The sequence below is a fragment of the Schistocerca piceifrons genome, chromosome 4, assembly GCF_021461385.2.
Source record: "Schistocerca piceifrons isolate TAMUIC-IGC-003096 chromosome 4, iqSchPice1.1, whole genome shotgun sequence".
Taxonomy (NCBI): Eukaryota; Metazoa; Arthropoda; class Insecta; order Orthoptera; family Acrididae; genus Schistocerca; species Schistocerca piceifrons.
In genome coordinates this window covers 325055206-325071627 of record NC_060141.1, presented here as the reverse complement: position 1 = coordinate 325071627, position 16422 = coordinate 325055206, and the positions used below count along the sequence as shown (strand labels likewise).

Here is a 16422-nt window from a genome sequence, read left to right as displayed (position 1 = left end):
TACATTTTTTTCTGCTGTTCTCCGATACATCTAGTGAAAACAGATTTTGTAACAAATTTTGAGAATGGTTTAGTTATCAAGACTTTTAAAAGGAATGTCAACACCTTAGTTACAGATTTATCTTTGTAATTGTTGATGTTTATGAAGATTGTTTGTAAGTAAGGGTCCTCCTCTGTAGCCGAGTGATAAGCATGGCTGATTGCCATGCAGAGGACCTGGGTTCGATTCCTGATACTGCTAGGCATTTTTCCATGGTGGGTAGACTAGAATGTGGTACATTCAGCCTCATGATGCCAATTGAGGAGCTACTTGACCTGGAGCCTCCAGGTTACAAAAACTGACAGCGGCTCGGAGAGCTGTGCGCTGAGCCCATGCCCTTCTGCACCGCGCCAAATGATACCATTAGCAGAGGGTGATTATGCGATTGATCAGTACCAATGGAGCCCACCTGGGCCCATTGATGGAGTTTAGTCGTACTTTTAGTTTGTAAGTAAGGATCACTTTTTAGTAAAAACAAAACTAGTGAAGATATGTCAAAAATGTTACATATTTCACTCTTAACATCTTCGGCTATTTTTGTACGCAGTTTCCTCCATTGATACAACACTTACCATAATGCTGTATTAATTTGTCTATACCCACATCATGAACATCAGTAACCAGTTTTGAACTGGTTCACTTCCCCCGGGGCCTCAAATCAAAACATGAGTACACTTGTTGCGAGCTTTTGTAGTAATTCTTTCTCTTTTGTGCTGCAGCTGTACTTAGTGAGTATATATTTTCTCCAATGTGTTCTCTAAAATGGATTCCATCTGACAACCCAACCCACTTATAGGATGCTGATAGTAGTTTCTTCCACTTTGTCCTCTGATTTTAAACCACATATTTCAGTTAATTTATTCAGTCCTCACTTCTGGATTTGACCTTGACCTTCTTCAGAATTTTTACAGATGTGCAGGCTATGCAGGATAGGTCACACACTACCCAGTAGCTAGTCCATGCGGAGATCATAAGGTACCTGTACAGTGGTAGACCCAGACCACACAGCGATTGTGCTGTTGACAACTGAGCTTTCACTGTCCAACACTTAGGAGAAGTAGATGTCTGTTCATTGGGGGACTCCAAGCAATGGCCATCATGCCAGGTGGCCTGCTGTAGTTGGGCACTCATGGGCAGAGCCCCCATTCTGAGTGGGCAGCATCATGACGGATATTTGGTCTCATGAAATGACCTATCAGTCTCTTCATACAGACCTCAGTTAAGTGTCAAAAGTTATTTAACACTCTAGGAACTTTCTCTCCTTGACTGTCCCTCAGGAGGAACTCAGATGGAAGTGACTTGTGATAAAGTTATTGTGCTCATTTCCTGGTTGACACCTGGAGCAGCCTTTCTCTTTACAAAATCAATGTTTTTTGTGGAGAATATTGAAAACATACTTGGTAAACTCTCTTGCTATAGCAAACTGTGAAGTGGTTCCATTTTAATTAAGGCTGCAAATGCTAACCAGTCCTGGGTGTTAATGTCTTCTAAGTAACATGATGATGTAATTGTTACAATCACTCTCATAAGAACCTCAACATTGACCACAGATTAATTTTTTACTGGGACTTCACATTGCAGACAGATAAGGAAATATATGAACATTTGGAGAGGTGAGGCATCCCCCTTTGTATGTTGAGACCAGCCAGATAACAGGGTAGGGACCAGCACATTAATCTGAGGAGGATTAACTTCCAGAAAAGGTTCAATTCATGTGTTACTGCTGCCTTTTGAAGCCATATTTTCCACCCCCAATGTGGTGCTTTAAATGTCAGTTGTTTTGGGTGTATGTCTTTCTGATGTACATACGACCAAATTTGTGGAGACTGTGGCCGAGCACTTCAATAAAATTCACCATGTGCATTACCTCCTATCTTTGCTAGTTGCTTGTACGGCCATCCTGCCTGATCCCCACAGTATGCTAACCTACTCAAGAATTGGCAAATGCAGTAACTGAAGGTTGCAGATTGTCTGTCATATTTTGTAGCTAGGAAAACTAAGATTGTTTGTGTTCATTATCTGTGATGTTGACATTCATTACTACTGTAACCAGGTCATCAGCAGTAACTGGCGTATTTACTCAATCAGTATGGAAGTCTGTTAGTAGTGTCGATAAATGGGGGCAATAGACGGTCCCCTTTCATGCTGAAGAACCACTGCACACACCCAACTGGAGAAGCAGCTTTCTCAATTGTCTACCAGTGACAGGCCTCCCTCTTGAGATCCCTCTCCCTGGAAATTCACATTTCAGAGGCCCGATGCCAGCTGGTAGCTGAGGTAACCACAGACTGTGGATCCCAGAGCTGCCTGTCTTTTGTCCATTCCTACATCCACAGTGACAAGCCTCTCCAGGATGTTGATTGCCAAAAGTGAAAGAGAAGAAAAAGAAATCATAGGAGAAAGCTACTCCAGTGACCTTGGAAGCACCCGATTCCCCTGCACGCCATTGGAATCTAATCCAGTGTTCATTGATTTGATTCTGTTCCTACCATTGAAAGGCAGTGATACTGGTGTGTGACCACACCTCCTGGCCCCTTCATGCGTAACACCCTCAATGTGATGATCCGATGGAACTGTAATGGATATTACTGTCGCTTACCAGAATTACGACTCATTTCCACTTCTCCTGCTGTCTGAGTTGCTCTTCAAGAAACACGCTTCACTGATGACTGTCCCCTATGCTTCAAAGTTGCTGTGCATTTTGTTGGAAACATACTGGACCTGAAAGGGCGACCTGAAAGGGCATCTGGAGGGGTCAGTATATTGGTTCAGACATACGTCATCCATGAGTGGAGTCTCCTTCATGCCATGTTGTAAGCAACAGTGTTGTGGGTGCAAAAAACACCAGCAATTACTGTTTGTAATGATTATTTAGTTCACGGCAGGTCACTAACACCCAAGATACTTTTCGGCTATCAACTTTACAATCTCTTTGCCCAGTCTCTTGGCTCATCCATTCTCTTGCCTCATCTTGTGATATGGCCCTGTGCACAGATTCGATTCATAAACAGATGATTAAATGTCAGAAAGTGACTCAACAGTTTCATCTACTCAGGGTCTTCAGTGGTATTTGGCTCAGAGGTATCTTTCCTTCTCAGTGGCAAGATAGTGTCATACTGATCCTTAAGCTGAGCATAAACCCAACGTCCATCAACAACAACTTGGGCAACCAGCATTAGGACATTGTGCAGTCCTGAATTTTGGAACTCTGTTTTGTAGAAAGCTGACTTGGCTGCCCTACATTCAACAGCTAAAAACTAGCTTCATGTGAAAGCTTAATGCTTTCTTCTTACTTCCCACTCCTCTTGGGGAAGGGGGGGAGGGGGTAGTGCTGCTTCTTTCCTTATCTACCAGGTCCTGGTCTGATCATGATTGGATTGTGATTGCCATGTTTATGACCTTATGGCATCTGTTCCTTTCAATTCTTCAGGCTTATCAGGGTGCTAACATCATTTACACTGACGACTCTAAAAGTGTGGATGGGATGGGATATTGTTTTAGATCTCTCGCTGGTGAGGAACAACATTCATTGCTGGGAACTTGTTTGTGGTGGAGCTGACAGCCACTATCGGAGCCCTCCAATTTAGTAAACAGGCCTCCCTTGACTGCACTTTAATTCATAGTGACTCAGTGAGGAGTCGTCAGTCCTTTGAGTAATGTCACTCTTGTCACACAGTGATATCTGGTATTCATGATTTTCTCTCTGAAATTAACCATGCTGCCTATTCAGTTGTCTGTCCCTCTGGGTTCCATATCATGTGCATACACAAGGGAATGGATTGGTCAACTGTTTGGGTAGAGAAGCGATTGCTCAACTCATATTCAGTTTGGCAATCCCTGGTGCAGATTTGTGGGTGCAAGTAAGGCATCTGTTCACTCGGAGATGGAACATCATCTAGTGGGCCACATTGCACTATCGTGGAGAGTATTGTTGCATGGCAGTGCTCCTTCTGTTCCTCCTGGAGGAATCCACCACCCTATGTCTCCTCTGTATCAGTCATTCCAGACTAACACATAGTTTTATTTTATGTAATGAGCTACAGTCACATTGTGGTTGTGTAGTCTTACAGACAGTAGCTCATATCCTAAAGGAACACCCTGTCCTTTTGGCTGTCAATGATAAGCATGGTCTTCCGATCTCTTTTCCTCTCATATTTGCGGGCTTTTGGGCACTTGGTGTGGTACTCCATTTTCTCTGTGAAAGTGATTTTTATTGTCATATTCAGCATTGTATGTACTTACCAACATAATTAGTTATTTTGGGGGTTTATTGGGACAATGAGACATATCTTCACTTAAAACTTCCGGGCTGATAGGCCGTGGTCGAAGTATAAAACTCTCTCCTGATGTTTCGTCTCCGACTGCGGGAGACATCCTCGTAGGTACAGTGGCGAACTGCTGCAGTACGCTGCTGTACCTCCGAGGGTGTCTCCTGCAGTCGGAGACGAAACGTCAGGAGAGAGTTTTATACTTTGACCAAGGCCTATCAGCCCGGAAGTTTTAAGTGGAGACAATACCGGCCATGAAAGCTTACATTGTATGATCAATGAGACATATCTTTTTTACATCTTCTTTTATTCAAATTAGGTGCAAGACAAAATTATAAAATCTAACCATCTGCATGAAAATGGATTAAAAATTGTTGCAATTAGACTGACCAAGCTGTCTCCACCATTTATCATCATACAAGTTTATAATTTAATACAATTCATCACATTATTATAAAATCAATCACAGTTAATTTCAGTGTATTGAAGTACTTTTACAAAGTTTTACTATTTCTATTTAAAATCGGTGATGCGACATTATTTTATAACAACTCAATTTTTTTTTACAATGGTATAGTTAAACCATTTTTTTTACATTTTTGTATGATCCAGTCTTAAATGTAAAATTGAGGAAAACATAGAATGGAGGAGGAAAACATAAAATCCCCAAAATACAAGCAAAAATGTGTGTAGTTTGATATATGATTAAAAATTGTAATCCTCCCCAATACCTTTCATAAAATTTGTATAAGTGAAGGAAATTCCGGTAATAAATTTCATCAGTTCTTAAAAAATTACAACTCTGTAACAGCAAGTAAAAACTTATCAAAAAATTGAAATTGGCATCTGCGTACAGTGTAATTGAGGTATTTTCTGACATGCTATGCCCACAAATTATACATTGAAACACGCTTTTTTTGAGAGATCTTTCCTTTGTGCTCACCGAGAAAAAAGCAAAAATTAAACTGAAAACTGAAGTACGTTGAAAGGCACTGGAATCTAACATGTTGGGGATATGCATTTTCTTTCTGTAGCCAATTGAAGTGCAGCATGTTCTGGTGACACGAGCACAGTGACCTCTAGTGTATTGCTTGTACATAAAAATTGGTGGGTTCTATTTAAATAAAATAATGACTGTAAATTCGATGCGATGAGACAGACTTTGGCGAATAGGAATTGATCTGGACACAGAAATTTTCAGCAGCTACAAGCTAAAGTGTCTTTAGCTACAAGCTAAAGTGTAAAATAAGCTAAGAGATACAGTAATTTTTATTTTGTGCACTGTATATGTAATTTTTGTTTTATGCACCAATTGAAATAAAGAAGCAAGGAAAAATATAAAATATCACAGCAATTAGACGGTTAAACCATAAGCATAAATGTGGAAATTTGCGTAATGACAAATTTTGTCACCATTGTTGCTATTGTTAAACATTTTTTTTATGAACTGCACTTAATATACTCCAACCCAGCAAAGTGTTATTTTAGACTCAATGATAGAAACAGATTTGTAAAAGTGAGTTTACTTCCACAGTTGGTGTTACAAGGCTATTACAAGTTGGCTTAGTGAATTTCTGTACACTGTGTAAAATGTAATTTTAAGAGTAAGCTCAGGAGCTACAGTTTCACTTCACACCTTCTATCACTGCTGCCAATCTTTACAATCTACAGTATGTGGTGCAAAGTATATACTTGAATAGTGTATGTAGTTGTTACAACTGTGTCATGTCATATTTGAAAACAAAAGCCTTTAAAATGTACCATCATAAAATCCTTGTTCTATTTCCTAAAAAATCTGCTATAGCACTTGATCTGCCCAAAAAGTATGTTTTCAGCACTTCACAAAATGCTTTCACTCCTACCTCCACCTCAGTCATTGAAGGACCACTCCCTATCTCCACACATCCATCAGACGAGCTCATTTTAGGGCCTAAAATACTCCCTTAACTCTGCCACCACTTGCAGTGCAAACTGTATGTCATTTGTGCTGCTTATAACTTGTTCAGTCGTATCAAATGTCAATAGGAAGAAAATGAGACAAAGTCAAGTGAGATGTTGAGTAAGAATGTAGAATCGAGGTAAATCTTCCTAGTAAGAAACGTAAAATTGTGGAATTTTCAGCATTGATCTTAGGGGTTTTTCACAGGGTCTGTGAATTTACTGCATAGAATCTCAAAAAAATGTAAAATTGGAGAATGTAAAACTGAAGTTCTGCTTTGTATTTTTACATTAATAATTATCTACATTTCTTTACATATATTTATATTTATACTGGACTTTAATACTTGTTAACATTTGTATTTTACTTGTTTAATGAGTTCTGTCTATGTATAATTCAGTCTTGTTAAACAACATTAATTTATATAAAAATTACAGAATTACATCACATAAATGAACAAACTGCACAATACCGAAGTATTATTATACTGGAACTTCCTGCCAGGTTGAAAGTGTGTTCTGGACCGAGATCTTTGCCTTTCGCGGGCAAGTGCTCTACCGAGTGAGCTACCCAAGCAAGGCTCACGACATGTCATCACAGCTATACTTCCGCCATTACCTCGTCTCCTACCTTCCAAACTTCACAGAAGCTCTCTTGTGAAACTTGATTCTGGAAACATCCCCCAGACTGTGGCAAAGCCATGTCTCCGCAACAGCATTTCTTGTAGGAGCACTAGTACTGCAAGTTTCACGGGAGAGCTTCTGTGAAGTTTGAAAGGTAGGTGAAGTTTGAAAGGTAGGAGACAAGGTACTGGTCAAAGTAAAGCTGTGAGGATGGGTCATGAGTCATGGTTGGGTAGTTCAGTTGGTAGAGCACTTGCCCATGAATGAGCTACCTGAAAAATCACTCCAAATCAGTGCAAAATCATTTCTCTACTTTGTAAAACCAGTGTTGTCAATAACACACATAGGGGTATTACACAATACATATTATGTTGGACAATTCACCTACTACCAACTGTGTCAGTTACATCTCAAACTGCAAATGGAATCTGCTTATGTGCAAGGCATATCGGAAGCCAGCATGCACGTGTGTTTCTACAGTTGCTCTAAATTTATACAGCTGCTGTCAGTTTAACCTTACTTTTGAAAAAAAAATATATGCCCCATGTAATTGGAACAGGAAGCTGATGTAATGTTTTCCAGGTAAAAGAGGCCGCAGTTTGAATGACCTGTGTCCATCTGGAGAACCACTAAAAATAACCAACACACCACGTCCATTTCTTTGTGGTTTATCACCTGGAAAGCCACAGTGTCCACCATTATACCAGTGTATGGTTAACACCGGTAAGCATACCCCATAAAGTAATTGTTAAAGCACGAAGTTAAACGCGTTGGTATGATCATGAGTTGTTCCTACAGAAGAGCAAAATATATATTTTTATGTTTACTAAGCTTTCATTGCTAATGTTTATTTAATATTGCCACAGGTCATGATTATGGTGTGTGTTGTCCAGCATCTTTCAGTCTCCAAAAACCTGGCTCGTGCCCAATTTGGGACCAAAATGACCCAAATAATTCTATAACATGTGGAATGAAATGTAATTATGACTTGGAATGCCCATCAATGCAGAAATGTTGTGAGACGGATGTTTGTGGTAAACACTGTAGTCAGCCACAGGATGTGACAGGCAAGTCATGTTTTTCTTAACTGGCGGTGTCTTTTTCTGTCTTGTATGCTGTCAGAAATAATGTTAGTCACTGTTCTCATTTTTTATATATAAATATTTATTTTGCATAATATATGATTTTTTTTTAGTTTGCCTTCAGCAAAAATTGCTTGCTGAACTGCTGTCCATGAATGAGAAAGAAGGAAAAGGATATATCCCACAATGTTCAGAGAGTACTGGAGAATTCGAAGCAAAGCAGTGTAGTAGGAATGGACTGGTTTGTTGGTGTGTTGATTCCAAAGGAGACAAGATATCTGGAACAATGGGGCCTGGAGCTAAAGTCAATTGTGAAAAAGTGTCACGAAGTTTGTATTGATACTACTTAATTGCTAACTTTGTATTGTTATTTACATATTTCTGTCTGGATAAATTACAATAAGCATAAATTTTTGCAGCAAGAGGAACAGGGCGCAGTACATCTCCATCATGTGATCTCAATATCTGTGCACAAGTGTGCGAATATGGGTTTAAAACTGGAGATGATGGATGCCGAACATGTGAATGTGATAACCCATGTGAAGGATTCACATGTGGTGATGGAGAAGAATGTGTTGCTGTCAAGGATGACTCATGCACAGATTTCTTGTGTCCTACCTTACCTGTTTGTAAGTGTGAAAATTGTTGACTTTTTAGTGATGTGAAATATTTCATGAAATAATAATAAGAATCAATTATAAACATTATTTTTGTGCAGTAACTTATAGGATAAAAGATTCATAATATTGTCCGTGTACAATCAGCAACAACTAATGATAATGTTTATACTGGTTCAATAAAAATTAAATTAAAAAGAAGAAAGATTAGAGTTTAATTTCTCATTGGTGATGAGCTTATTGGAGACAATGTTCAAGTTCAGATTGGATGAGGATAGAGAATGAAATAGGCTTCATTTTCAAAGAAACTGTCGTAGTTTTCACTCTAAGCAAGTTAGTAAATCTAACATTCTAAGCAATTTAGGAAATCTAAAGGAAACATGAATCTTGATGCCCTGACCAAGATTTGAACCCTGTACTTCCATATGCAACACCAGTACCTTAAGTACTGTACCACCTCACCTAGTCAAACTAAAAGATCATACTAATACACTGAAGATTTTTTTAAATTTCATTTTTATGAAACAAGAATTTCCTAAAACAATTAGTTTGAAGATTTTGTATGGTTAGTATAGATTTAGAGAAAGAGAACAATTTTACCAGGCTAATTGATGGTTGGAACAAGCAGGAAGTGTTGGCATAAATTCTATGTGTGCTATTATAGAGTAGAGGTACACTCAACAGCATAAAAATGGTGGTGGCTTAATTTTTAATTGCTTGCCATGTTATGCAGGAGCCAATCACATTACAAAATGTTCAGTACTGCTCTTACAAGTGAAGGACACTTGTAATTGTTCATGTAGTTGCGGAAGATACACATTTTTGACACTCAGTATGAAGCACACATGCCTAAACAAACTCAACAAAAATCTGCTCGGTGCCCTTCCTAAGACCTCAGATGTTGAAAAGGCACTTAAGGTCAGGTGGGATGAAGGGCAGAGCATCAGTAAGAAATACCTAACTATCATAGTACTTAGTATATTGACTTTGTGATTCAGTGAAGTAGTCAACAGGTTGGCAAGCAACTACTCATTGGTATGATTCATATTAAATCCCACATTCATCATTTATTTTTTGTTTTAGTGTGTTAATTTTTTCAAGTAACAGAAAACACAAAATTAAAAGGACAGACAGTTCGAAGTTGTTATTAAGATTTTTTCAGCCATCGAAAGAGAGCAGTACATGATTTCAATAGCACTTAATAGTCTGCTTCAATGACCATATGTAAGAAACAGAGTCTACGAAATAAGTAATAAACCTCTCATTTTCTGCCACCACCTCTCAGCAACTAGGCTGAAATTCCAAAAATCCTTCTGGGTTCTTGTTGCAGGCTCAGGCCGGTTTCCTCATGTGGGCTCAGGCCAGTTTTCTCCTGTATGTCTCTTTTTCTCATTCGTATATTCACAATAGAAATTAGGTCTGGTTCAGAAGGAGGTTTGTTGAGAAAAAATCCCAGTCTGTTCTGCAAACCTGTACTCCACTATAGCTGACGTGTTTGGAGACTGATTCTACTGGAACAGATTAATCCTTCAGGATACAATTGTCACTCTGAAGGAATCGTAACATTACTCGTAACATGAGTATGCTGAGCAACATGAAGTCTGCCAGCTGTACTGTGATGCATCCAAAGTCCACAGCAACACAACCATTTCCGAACTGCCACAGACACAACCACTGTGAGATGTCTAGCAATTATATTTGGGTTCGAAATGCACACCAAGCAGACCATGTACTTGTACTGGACCATAGTTTGCCATGAAAAGTACTGATACGGCCTCTGTCTGTCAGAAAATATTACACCTCACTGGTTTTAGTAGATATTTTCATCATCAAACACTGATTGGTGGAGCTGATGATCACCATAGAGCTTCCTCTTCATTGCTGCACATTCGCTTTATAGTCCAGTTGCCTGAAGCCAACAATGAACCGTGTCAACCGATCTGGGAAATGCAACAACATATTTCAATTGCACTGCATTTGGAAAAGAATTTTGCAGTTATTTGTTTTGTGACACCTCTCTAAATTCTAAAATTTTGTGAGTTCTACAGCCTGCCCTAGCAAATGACTTTCCCCTCACAGTCACACCTAGATACAGGGTGTGTACGACCCGCAACAACCGGGAAATCCGGGAAAAACCTGCGAATTTTTTCATCTGGGAGAAAACCAGGAAAAACCTGGGAATTTTTCGGAATTCTGGGAAATATTCATAGTTTTAGCTTTCAGTCAATTTTTTGTAATTTTGACTGGAAAGACTGTTACTGTATCCTGCTACTGTAGAATTATACTGCAGCAATAAAATATAAACAAGAGGGGAAATAATAAAACTTCAGTGGCAAAGGAAATACGCCCTTTACAGCTACAAAACACCATGCACACACAAGGGTTTGCAAACAGCAGAAATATGTCAAAGGCTTTAGGGCAAAGACTATGTAACACTTTGTAACAATAAATGTCTTTCTATGACCGTGACGTCACAACTGTTTACATTAGGTTCGTTTGACGAGTTGCCAGCGGGCTCATAAGCATGCGCAGTTGACTCGCGTATGAGCAATGCCTTCTCCCCGCTTCCCGCTACTTGAAGTGTGGCTGTTAGCTGTATCAACAGTAGCAGCAAGCAGCCAGATGCTAATGAGAAAAATTTTTCTCGCTCATGCACAGAGTTGTCTGATTTGTAATGGGGAGGAGGTTAGTCTCCTCCTGACCCCTGTTTGCGTTAAGTGATTTCACTGTTTCCTCTTTATTTACAGCTCCCACATCAAATGATAACAAAATGGATTACTGTGACAGGGAGCTATGAAGTGAATTATAATACATTCACATAATTACGGAGGACAAAAATATATTATTAGTTTCAGTTTTCTGATTTTATTTCCAAGTTATTAGCAGTCAAGCATTAATTGCCTTGCAGAAAAATGAAGTTATTTTTGTGTTTGCTAAAGAAATTTGGCTTTGTTAATCTTTCCACTGAGGCAATCAATTTATTTGAAATGCAGTGTTTTGTTCCACAGTATTGGCTAGTTCCAACTGTTCGCTGAATTTCAAGTGCGCATTTTCATTTACTGCCATGTATGGCATTATGCCATAATAAAGAACCAGATATGAGATAATAAAGTTCTAGTACTCCAAGAAAATTTACATCCCAAAAACCACACTGAAAAGCTTAATATCAGATGGGACCTACTTCATTGTGAATCTGGAAAAAAACCAGTGTGCACTTCAAGCCGAATTATGCATTTCAGTATAGTGTATGAAATTTCGATGCTCTTGGAGTATCCTCTTACGTCCTGTTTCTTTTGTGGTGTAATGTAAGCTCCCTTAGTGCTTTATACATATGAACATCCGGGCTTCTTACACCACTGTAACTGCGCACATGTAATAATACCTGTTTTCTGGTGCTCTCTGGCAACCGTTAAATCAAACCAATTTCTAACAGTCTCAGGATAGTATTATGAACGGTGGTTCGAAAAGTAAAGTTCTTTTTATGCAAGATGAATTACGTTACATGTGAGAAAGTGGTATGAATTTCTTAAATCACAGAGCGTTTAAAACTGGACACTTTGAGGACCGGCCACTTACAAGAATTTCGAGCCCAGAAGACCGGACATTTATGTCATTACTTTAAATTTACTGGCACACTTGTGTGATGTGTCTTAAAGTATAACATACACAAAAAAGATCAATATTACATGTGAAAGCTTAGCTTTTCTTGTAGCTATATTATGTATATTATTGTAAACCATTAACTTTTCCTCTTTGCATGTTCGCACTACATGACAGTGATCTTGCTATTGGCTGACTATAACACGCATTCTATGCTCTGAATATCTGCTAGATCACATGGCTTGAGATATGATTGGCTTACAAAAGGACATCGCAGTCTCGATTTCAACGCTCCAGAAGCTAACGTGCTACAATTCAAATTTATACTTTCATAACACAAAAATATGCAGCGTATGTTGCTGAACATCAAAGGTTTTTCCAGAACTTCTCTCCTTTTTTTTCATCAAAACTCTCCCCTGTCTTTTTTTCCCCAGAAAGTTCTATGCCAGTGTGTAAAACATTAACCATTCAAAGGATTGACAAGTTTTACAGTTCCAAAGGAAAAATCTACGGAAAACCTACGGTCATTTAGCAAGGAAAAAGTGTATTTTCGCCCAGGAAAAAGTATATTTTTTAAACAGGATATCTGGGAAAAATCCGGGAGATTTTTTTCCTTTTCCATGTATACACCCTGAGATACTCTCCAAAGCAATGATACTATAGTGGGCACCTACCAATAGGAATGTCTTTTCCTCCACTACCATTACTTGCCTACCGTGGCTGTCGTTCAGGATACCAGTCTGTCACCAAAACAAAAATTCCTTCATATGTTGTGGTGGTGAATGGTTGAGGCAGGAGGTGTGAAAGTGCTTAACTTCTCATTTGTGAACCAGTCCTTCCAATGAGGACCCAAACTGCCACCCAGTTACTATTCGAGGGCAAATGTGGTGAGTCGGTCTTGTGCTTTGCTTAGCAGTGGATAACTTGTGACTGCCAGAGCTTTCCTAACAGGACCAGTCACAGATTGCGCACAGCATCCTTTATAACATCCCAGAGTAAATTTGCAGAGCCTGCCATCCAATTCCAGAGGCCATTAATTCCATGTGCAGGAACATATGTAAGCCTCCGGTATGATTTATTGCTTCATACCAGTGCTGAGCATCCACATGGACTGTCCCATTTAGTTCTCACTGCATCTCTCTTATTTTAATTCATTGTTTCCCACAGCTTCTGTGTTGAAAAATGAATTTAACATTTGTTTATTTCTGTGAAGGGACTGACGAACTAAGAAACTTGGCCATGAAAATCACACCTCAAATTTGAGTACTGATCATTTTTTCTCCAAATGTTATCATTTATGTAGTATGTGTACTAGTTTGTCTGACCTAATAAATGGCTTTTGTGAGCAAAAATTCATCTCCACACCTTTTAGTTGCTTCACTAGATATGAATGTTTCACATCTCTTCCTGCCTTCTCCTTCCAGTTCCCTTAAGCTCCCCCTTTCAGTATTGGTGAGTGTGTTGTGCAGTGAAACGCTTATGGCACTGCACTGTGCTTGCGCTCTGGGTTACCCAGAAATCAAGCACCCTCCTTCTACTGTTCCCATTCCTTTCGTGTTCCACACGGTGTACCTTCATGGTCTCTGAGCTGCACCATAAGCTCTGTGCGGTGTTTAGTCATTGTTTCCGTCCTTCTCCTGCACTCATCAGTCATGCAGAGCTTCTTCCCAGGTTCCTATATTTGACACCTGTGACCCACACCTGTTCTTTTCTTCTGCTGAGGTGATCTTCGCTGGGTCTAGAATTACAAGTGACACAACAGAGTTTGCTCATATCATTGCTAAACTTGAACCTGGGGTCATCCATCCGCAGTCTGGCAGCTTCTGTAAATTAAAAGAGCACTGAATGGTGCGATTGGTGTGCAACTAGAATTTGATAACACAGCCATTGTTTCACTTTTTGGTATCTTTGTAAGCCCTTTCTGTGAACTTCAGCCTCCATAACGCTGCACAAACTTACCTATGCTTCTTACACCAAAACCTCCATATGTCAGACACTCTGATCAGTACCAAATGTCATGTATCCATAGAGTATGAACCAAAACACTGATCAGTTCGTGCTGTGTGCTGTTGTACAGTAGAACATGTGTAAATGGTAATTAATAGTGACATTAGAACTACAGAGTGTAGGAAAAGTGTATCTGTGAGCTGCGAATGATGAGATCTCTGGAAGTGAGTTGGTAGAGCATCAGATTGTCATACTAAAGGTCCCGAGTTTGAAACCCACTGTTGGCAAAAAAATTTTTAACAGTTTACAGTGAAATTGTTATAGGGGAGAACATTTTTCTGACATCTAAAAGGACATGTCGGAGTTTGTAGCACTGGTCTTTTGCCAGTCTGCTTTTGTTTCATTAGTTGAAAGTAGCAAACTTATAAGAGTACATTTGTATACATAGATGTGGTGTGATCTATACAAATGTACACTATAGGTTTACTACTTTCATCTAATGAAATGAAAGCAGACTGCCAAAAGGACAGTGCTACAAACTCCAAAACGGTCTTTTAGATGTCAGAAAAATGTTCTCCCATATAATGATTTCACATGTAAACTGTAAAAAAAAATGCCACCAGTGGTTTCCGTACTCAGGACCTTTAGTATGGCTATCTAACGCTCCACCACCTCACCTACCAATGATCTTCACATTTGGACCTCACAGACATGGTTTTCCTGTACTCTGTAATTCTGGTGTTACTTTTAATTCACATTTACGCATCTTCTACTGGATGACAACACACAGCATGAACTAAATCAGTGGTTTGGTTGATACTCTGTCGACATGCAATTTTTCGTGAGATCTGGAGGTTTAGGAGTTAGATGATGCCCTCCACAGTGCTCCTGGCTGTTTTGCTTACCTGGACGATATTCTTGTTTGCTCTTGGTATATGGCCAAACACCATGAGCACCTCAGTGAGATTTTTGCTTGCCTGGAAAGAGCAGGGATCTTTTTTAATCTAGAAAAAATGTTTTTAGGGTAGCTGAGATTGAATTCTTATGGCATATTGTTTCTGCTTCCGTTTTGCAACTCCTACTCAAAGACCGTGCAGTCTTAGAATTTCCATCTGCCACAGGCTAATATGGAGCTTCACAGATTCCTAGGCATGGCTAATTTGTTTTCATCACTCCCTTAAAAACATGGCCTCTATTCAGGAACTTTCCACTGCCCCTCTGCAAGGTGCCCAAAGCCCAAATGAAGGCTAACAAATCTATGACGTGGCCCCCACCTATGAATGCTTGTTTTGAAAGCACTAAGGGTGACCTTACCAATACGCACTCCTAGCATCCCCCCCCCTCCCCCCCCACATCCTTCCCACCCCCATCCCTTTGCCCCCTTGCTGTTGTCACTGACGCAAGTCAATCCATGATCTGTGTGGTCCGTCAACAGTGCATTTGGGACACTTGGCAGCCACTGTCCTTTTCAACCAAGCTATCTGAGCCCCAGAGCAGATTTGCTGTTTATGATCAAGAATTGCTCGCCATCTAAGTGGCAGTGAATTTCTTCCATTGAGGAATGCCCTTCAGCATCTGCACTGGCCACTGCCCTGTTACCTCCCTGCGGGTTCAGGGGTAAGAATAGGCCCGCGGTATTCCTGCTTGTCGTAAGAGGCGACTAAAAGGAGTCTCCAATGTTTCAGCCTTAATGTGATGATCCCCTATGGTGTTTGACCAATACATTTCCAAATTTTCTGTTAGTGCGTACCATTTGGGGAAGGACACCTTACGTGGTGCATTCTATATCCATCTTGCCTTAAGATATGGCACATTCATTATTGTCATGGAGTTGGACTTACACTGAGCTTCCGGCCACATTGGCTGCAGTGTGTTCCGTGTAGCATACCTTCCCTCCATTGTGCACTTCCATCTTTGCTCCCTATATATGAGGGCCGTTCAGAAAGTAACCTCCGGTTGATTTAAAAAAATACACCAAGTTAAATAAAAATATTTTAATATATACATCTTACAACTACATCTTTGCACTATTTTTCTACATAGTCTCCATAGCGATTGAGGCACTTATCGTATCTCTTCACAAGCTTTGAAATTCCTTCTGCATAAAAATCACCCGCTTGTGCCTGGAGCCAGCCTGTGACCGCATCTTTGAGCTCTTCGTCATCATCAAACCGCTGTGACCCGAGCTATTTCTTCAAATGCATGAAGAGGTGATAATCACTTGGCGCCAGGTCTGGGCTGTAAGGTGGATGGTTGATAACGTCCCACTTGAAGGACTCAAGAAGGGCCGTTGTTCTGCGAGCAGAG

At 39.8% G+C, this 16422-nt stretch overlaps 1 protein-coding gene across 2 annotated transcripts in view; it reads left to right on the top strand.

The window, feature by feature from the left end:
* LOC124795290 (balbiani ring protein 3-like) overlaps positions 1-16422 on the top strand; it is a 259410-nt gene that overhangs the window by 164445 nt on the left and 78543 nt on the right. For both annotated transcript variants that reach the window (XM_047259248.1, XM_047259249.1), the window contains 4 exons: positions 7452-7592; positions 7736-7936; positions 8065-8280; positions 8371-8580. In XM_047259248.1, the coding sequence (XP_047115204.1) occupies positions 7452-7592; positions 7736-7936; positions 8065-8280; positions 8371-8580 (768 nt within the window). The remainder of the gene's footprint in view (positions 1-7451; positions 7593-7735; positions 7937-8064; positions 8281-8370; positions 8581-16422) is intronic.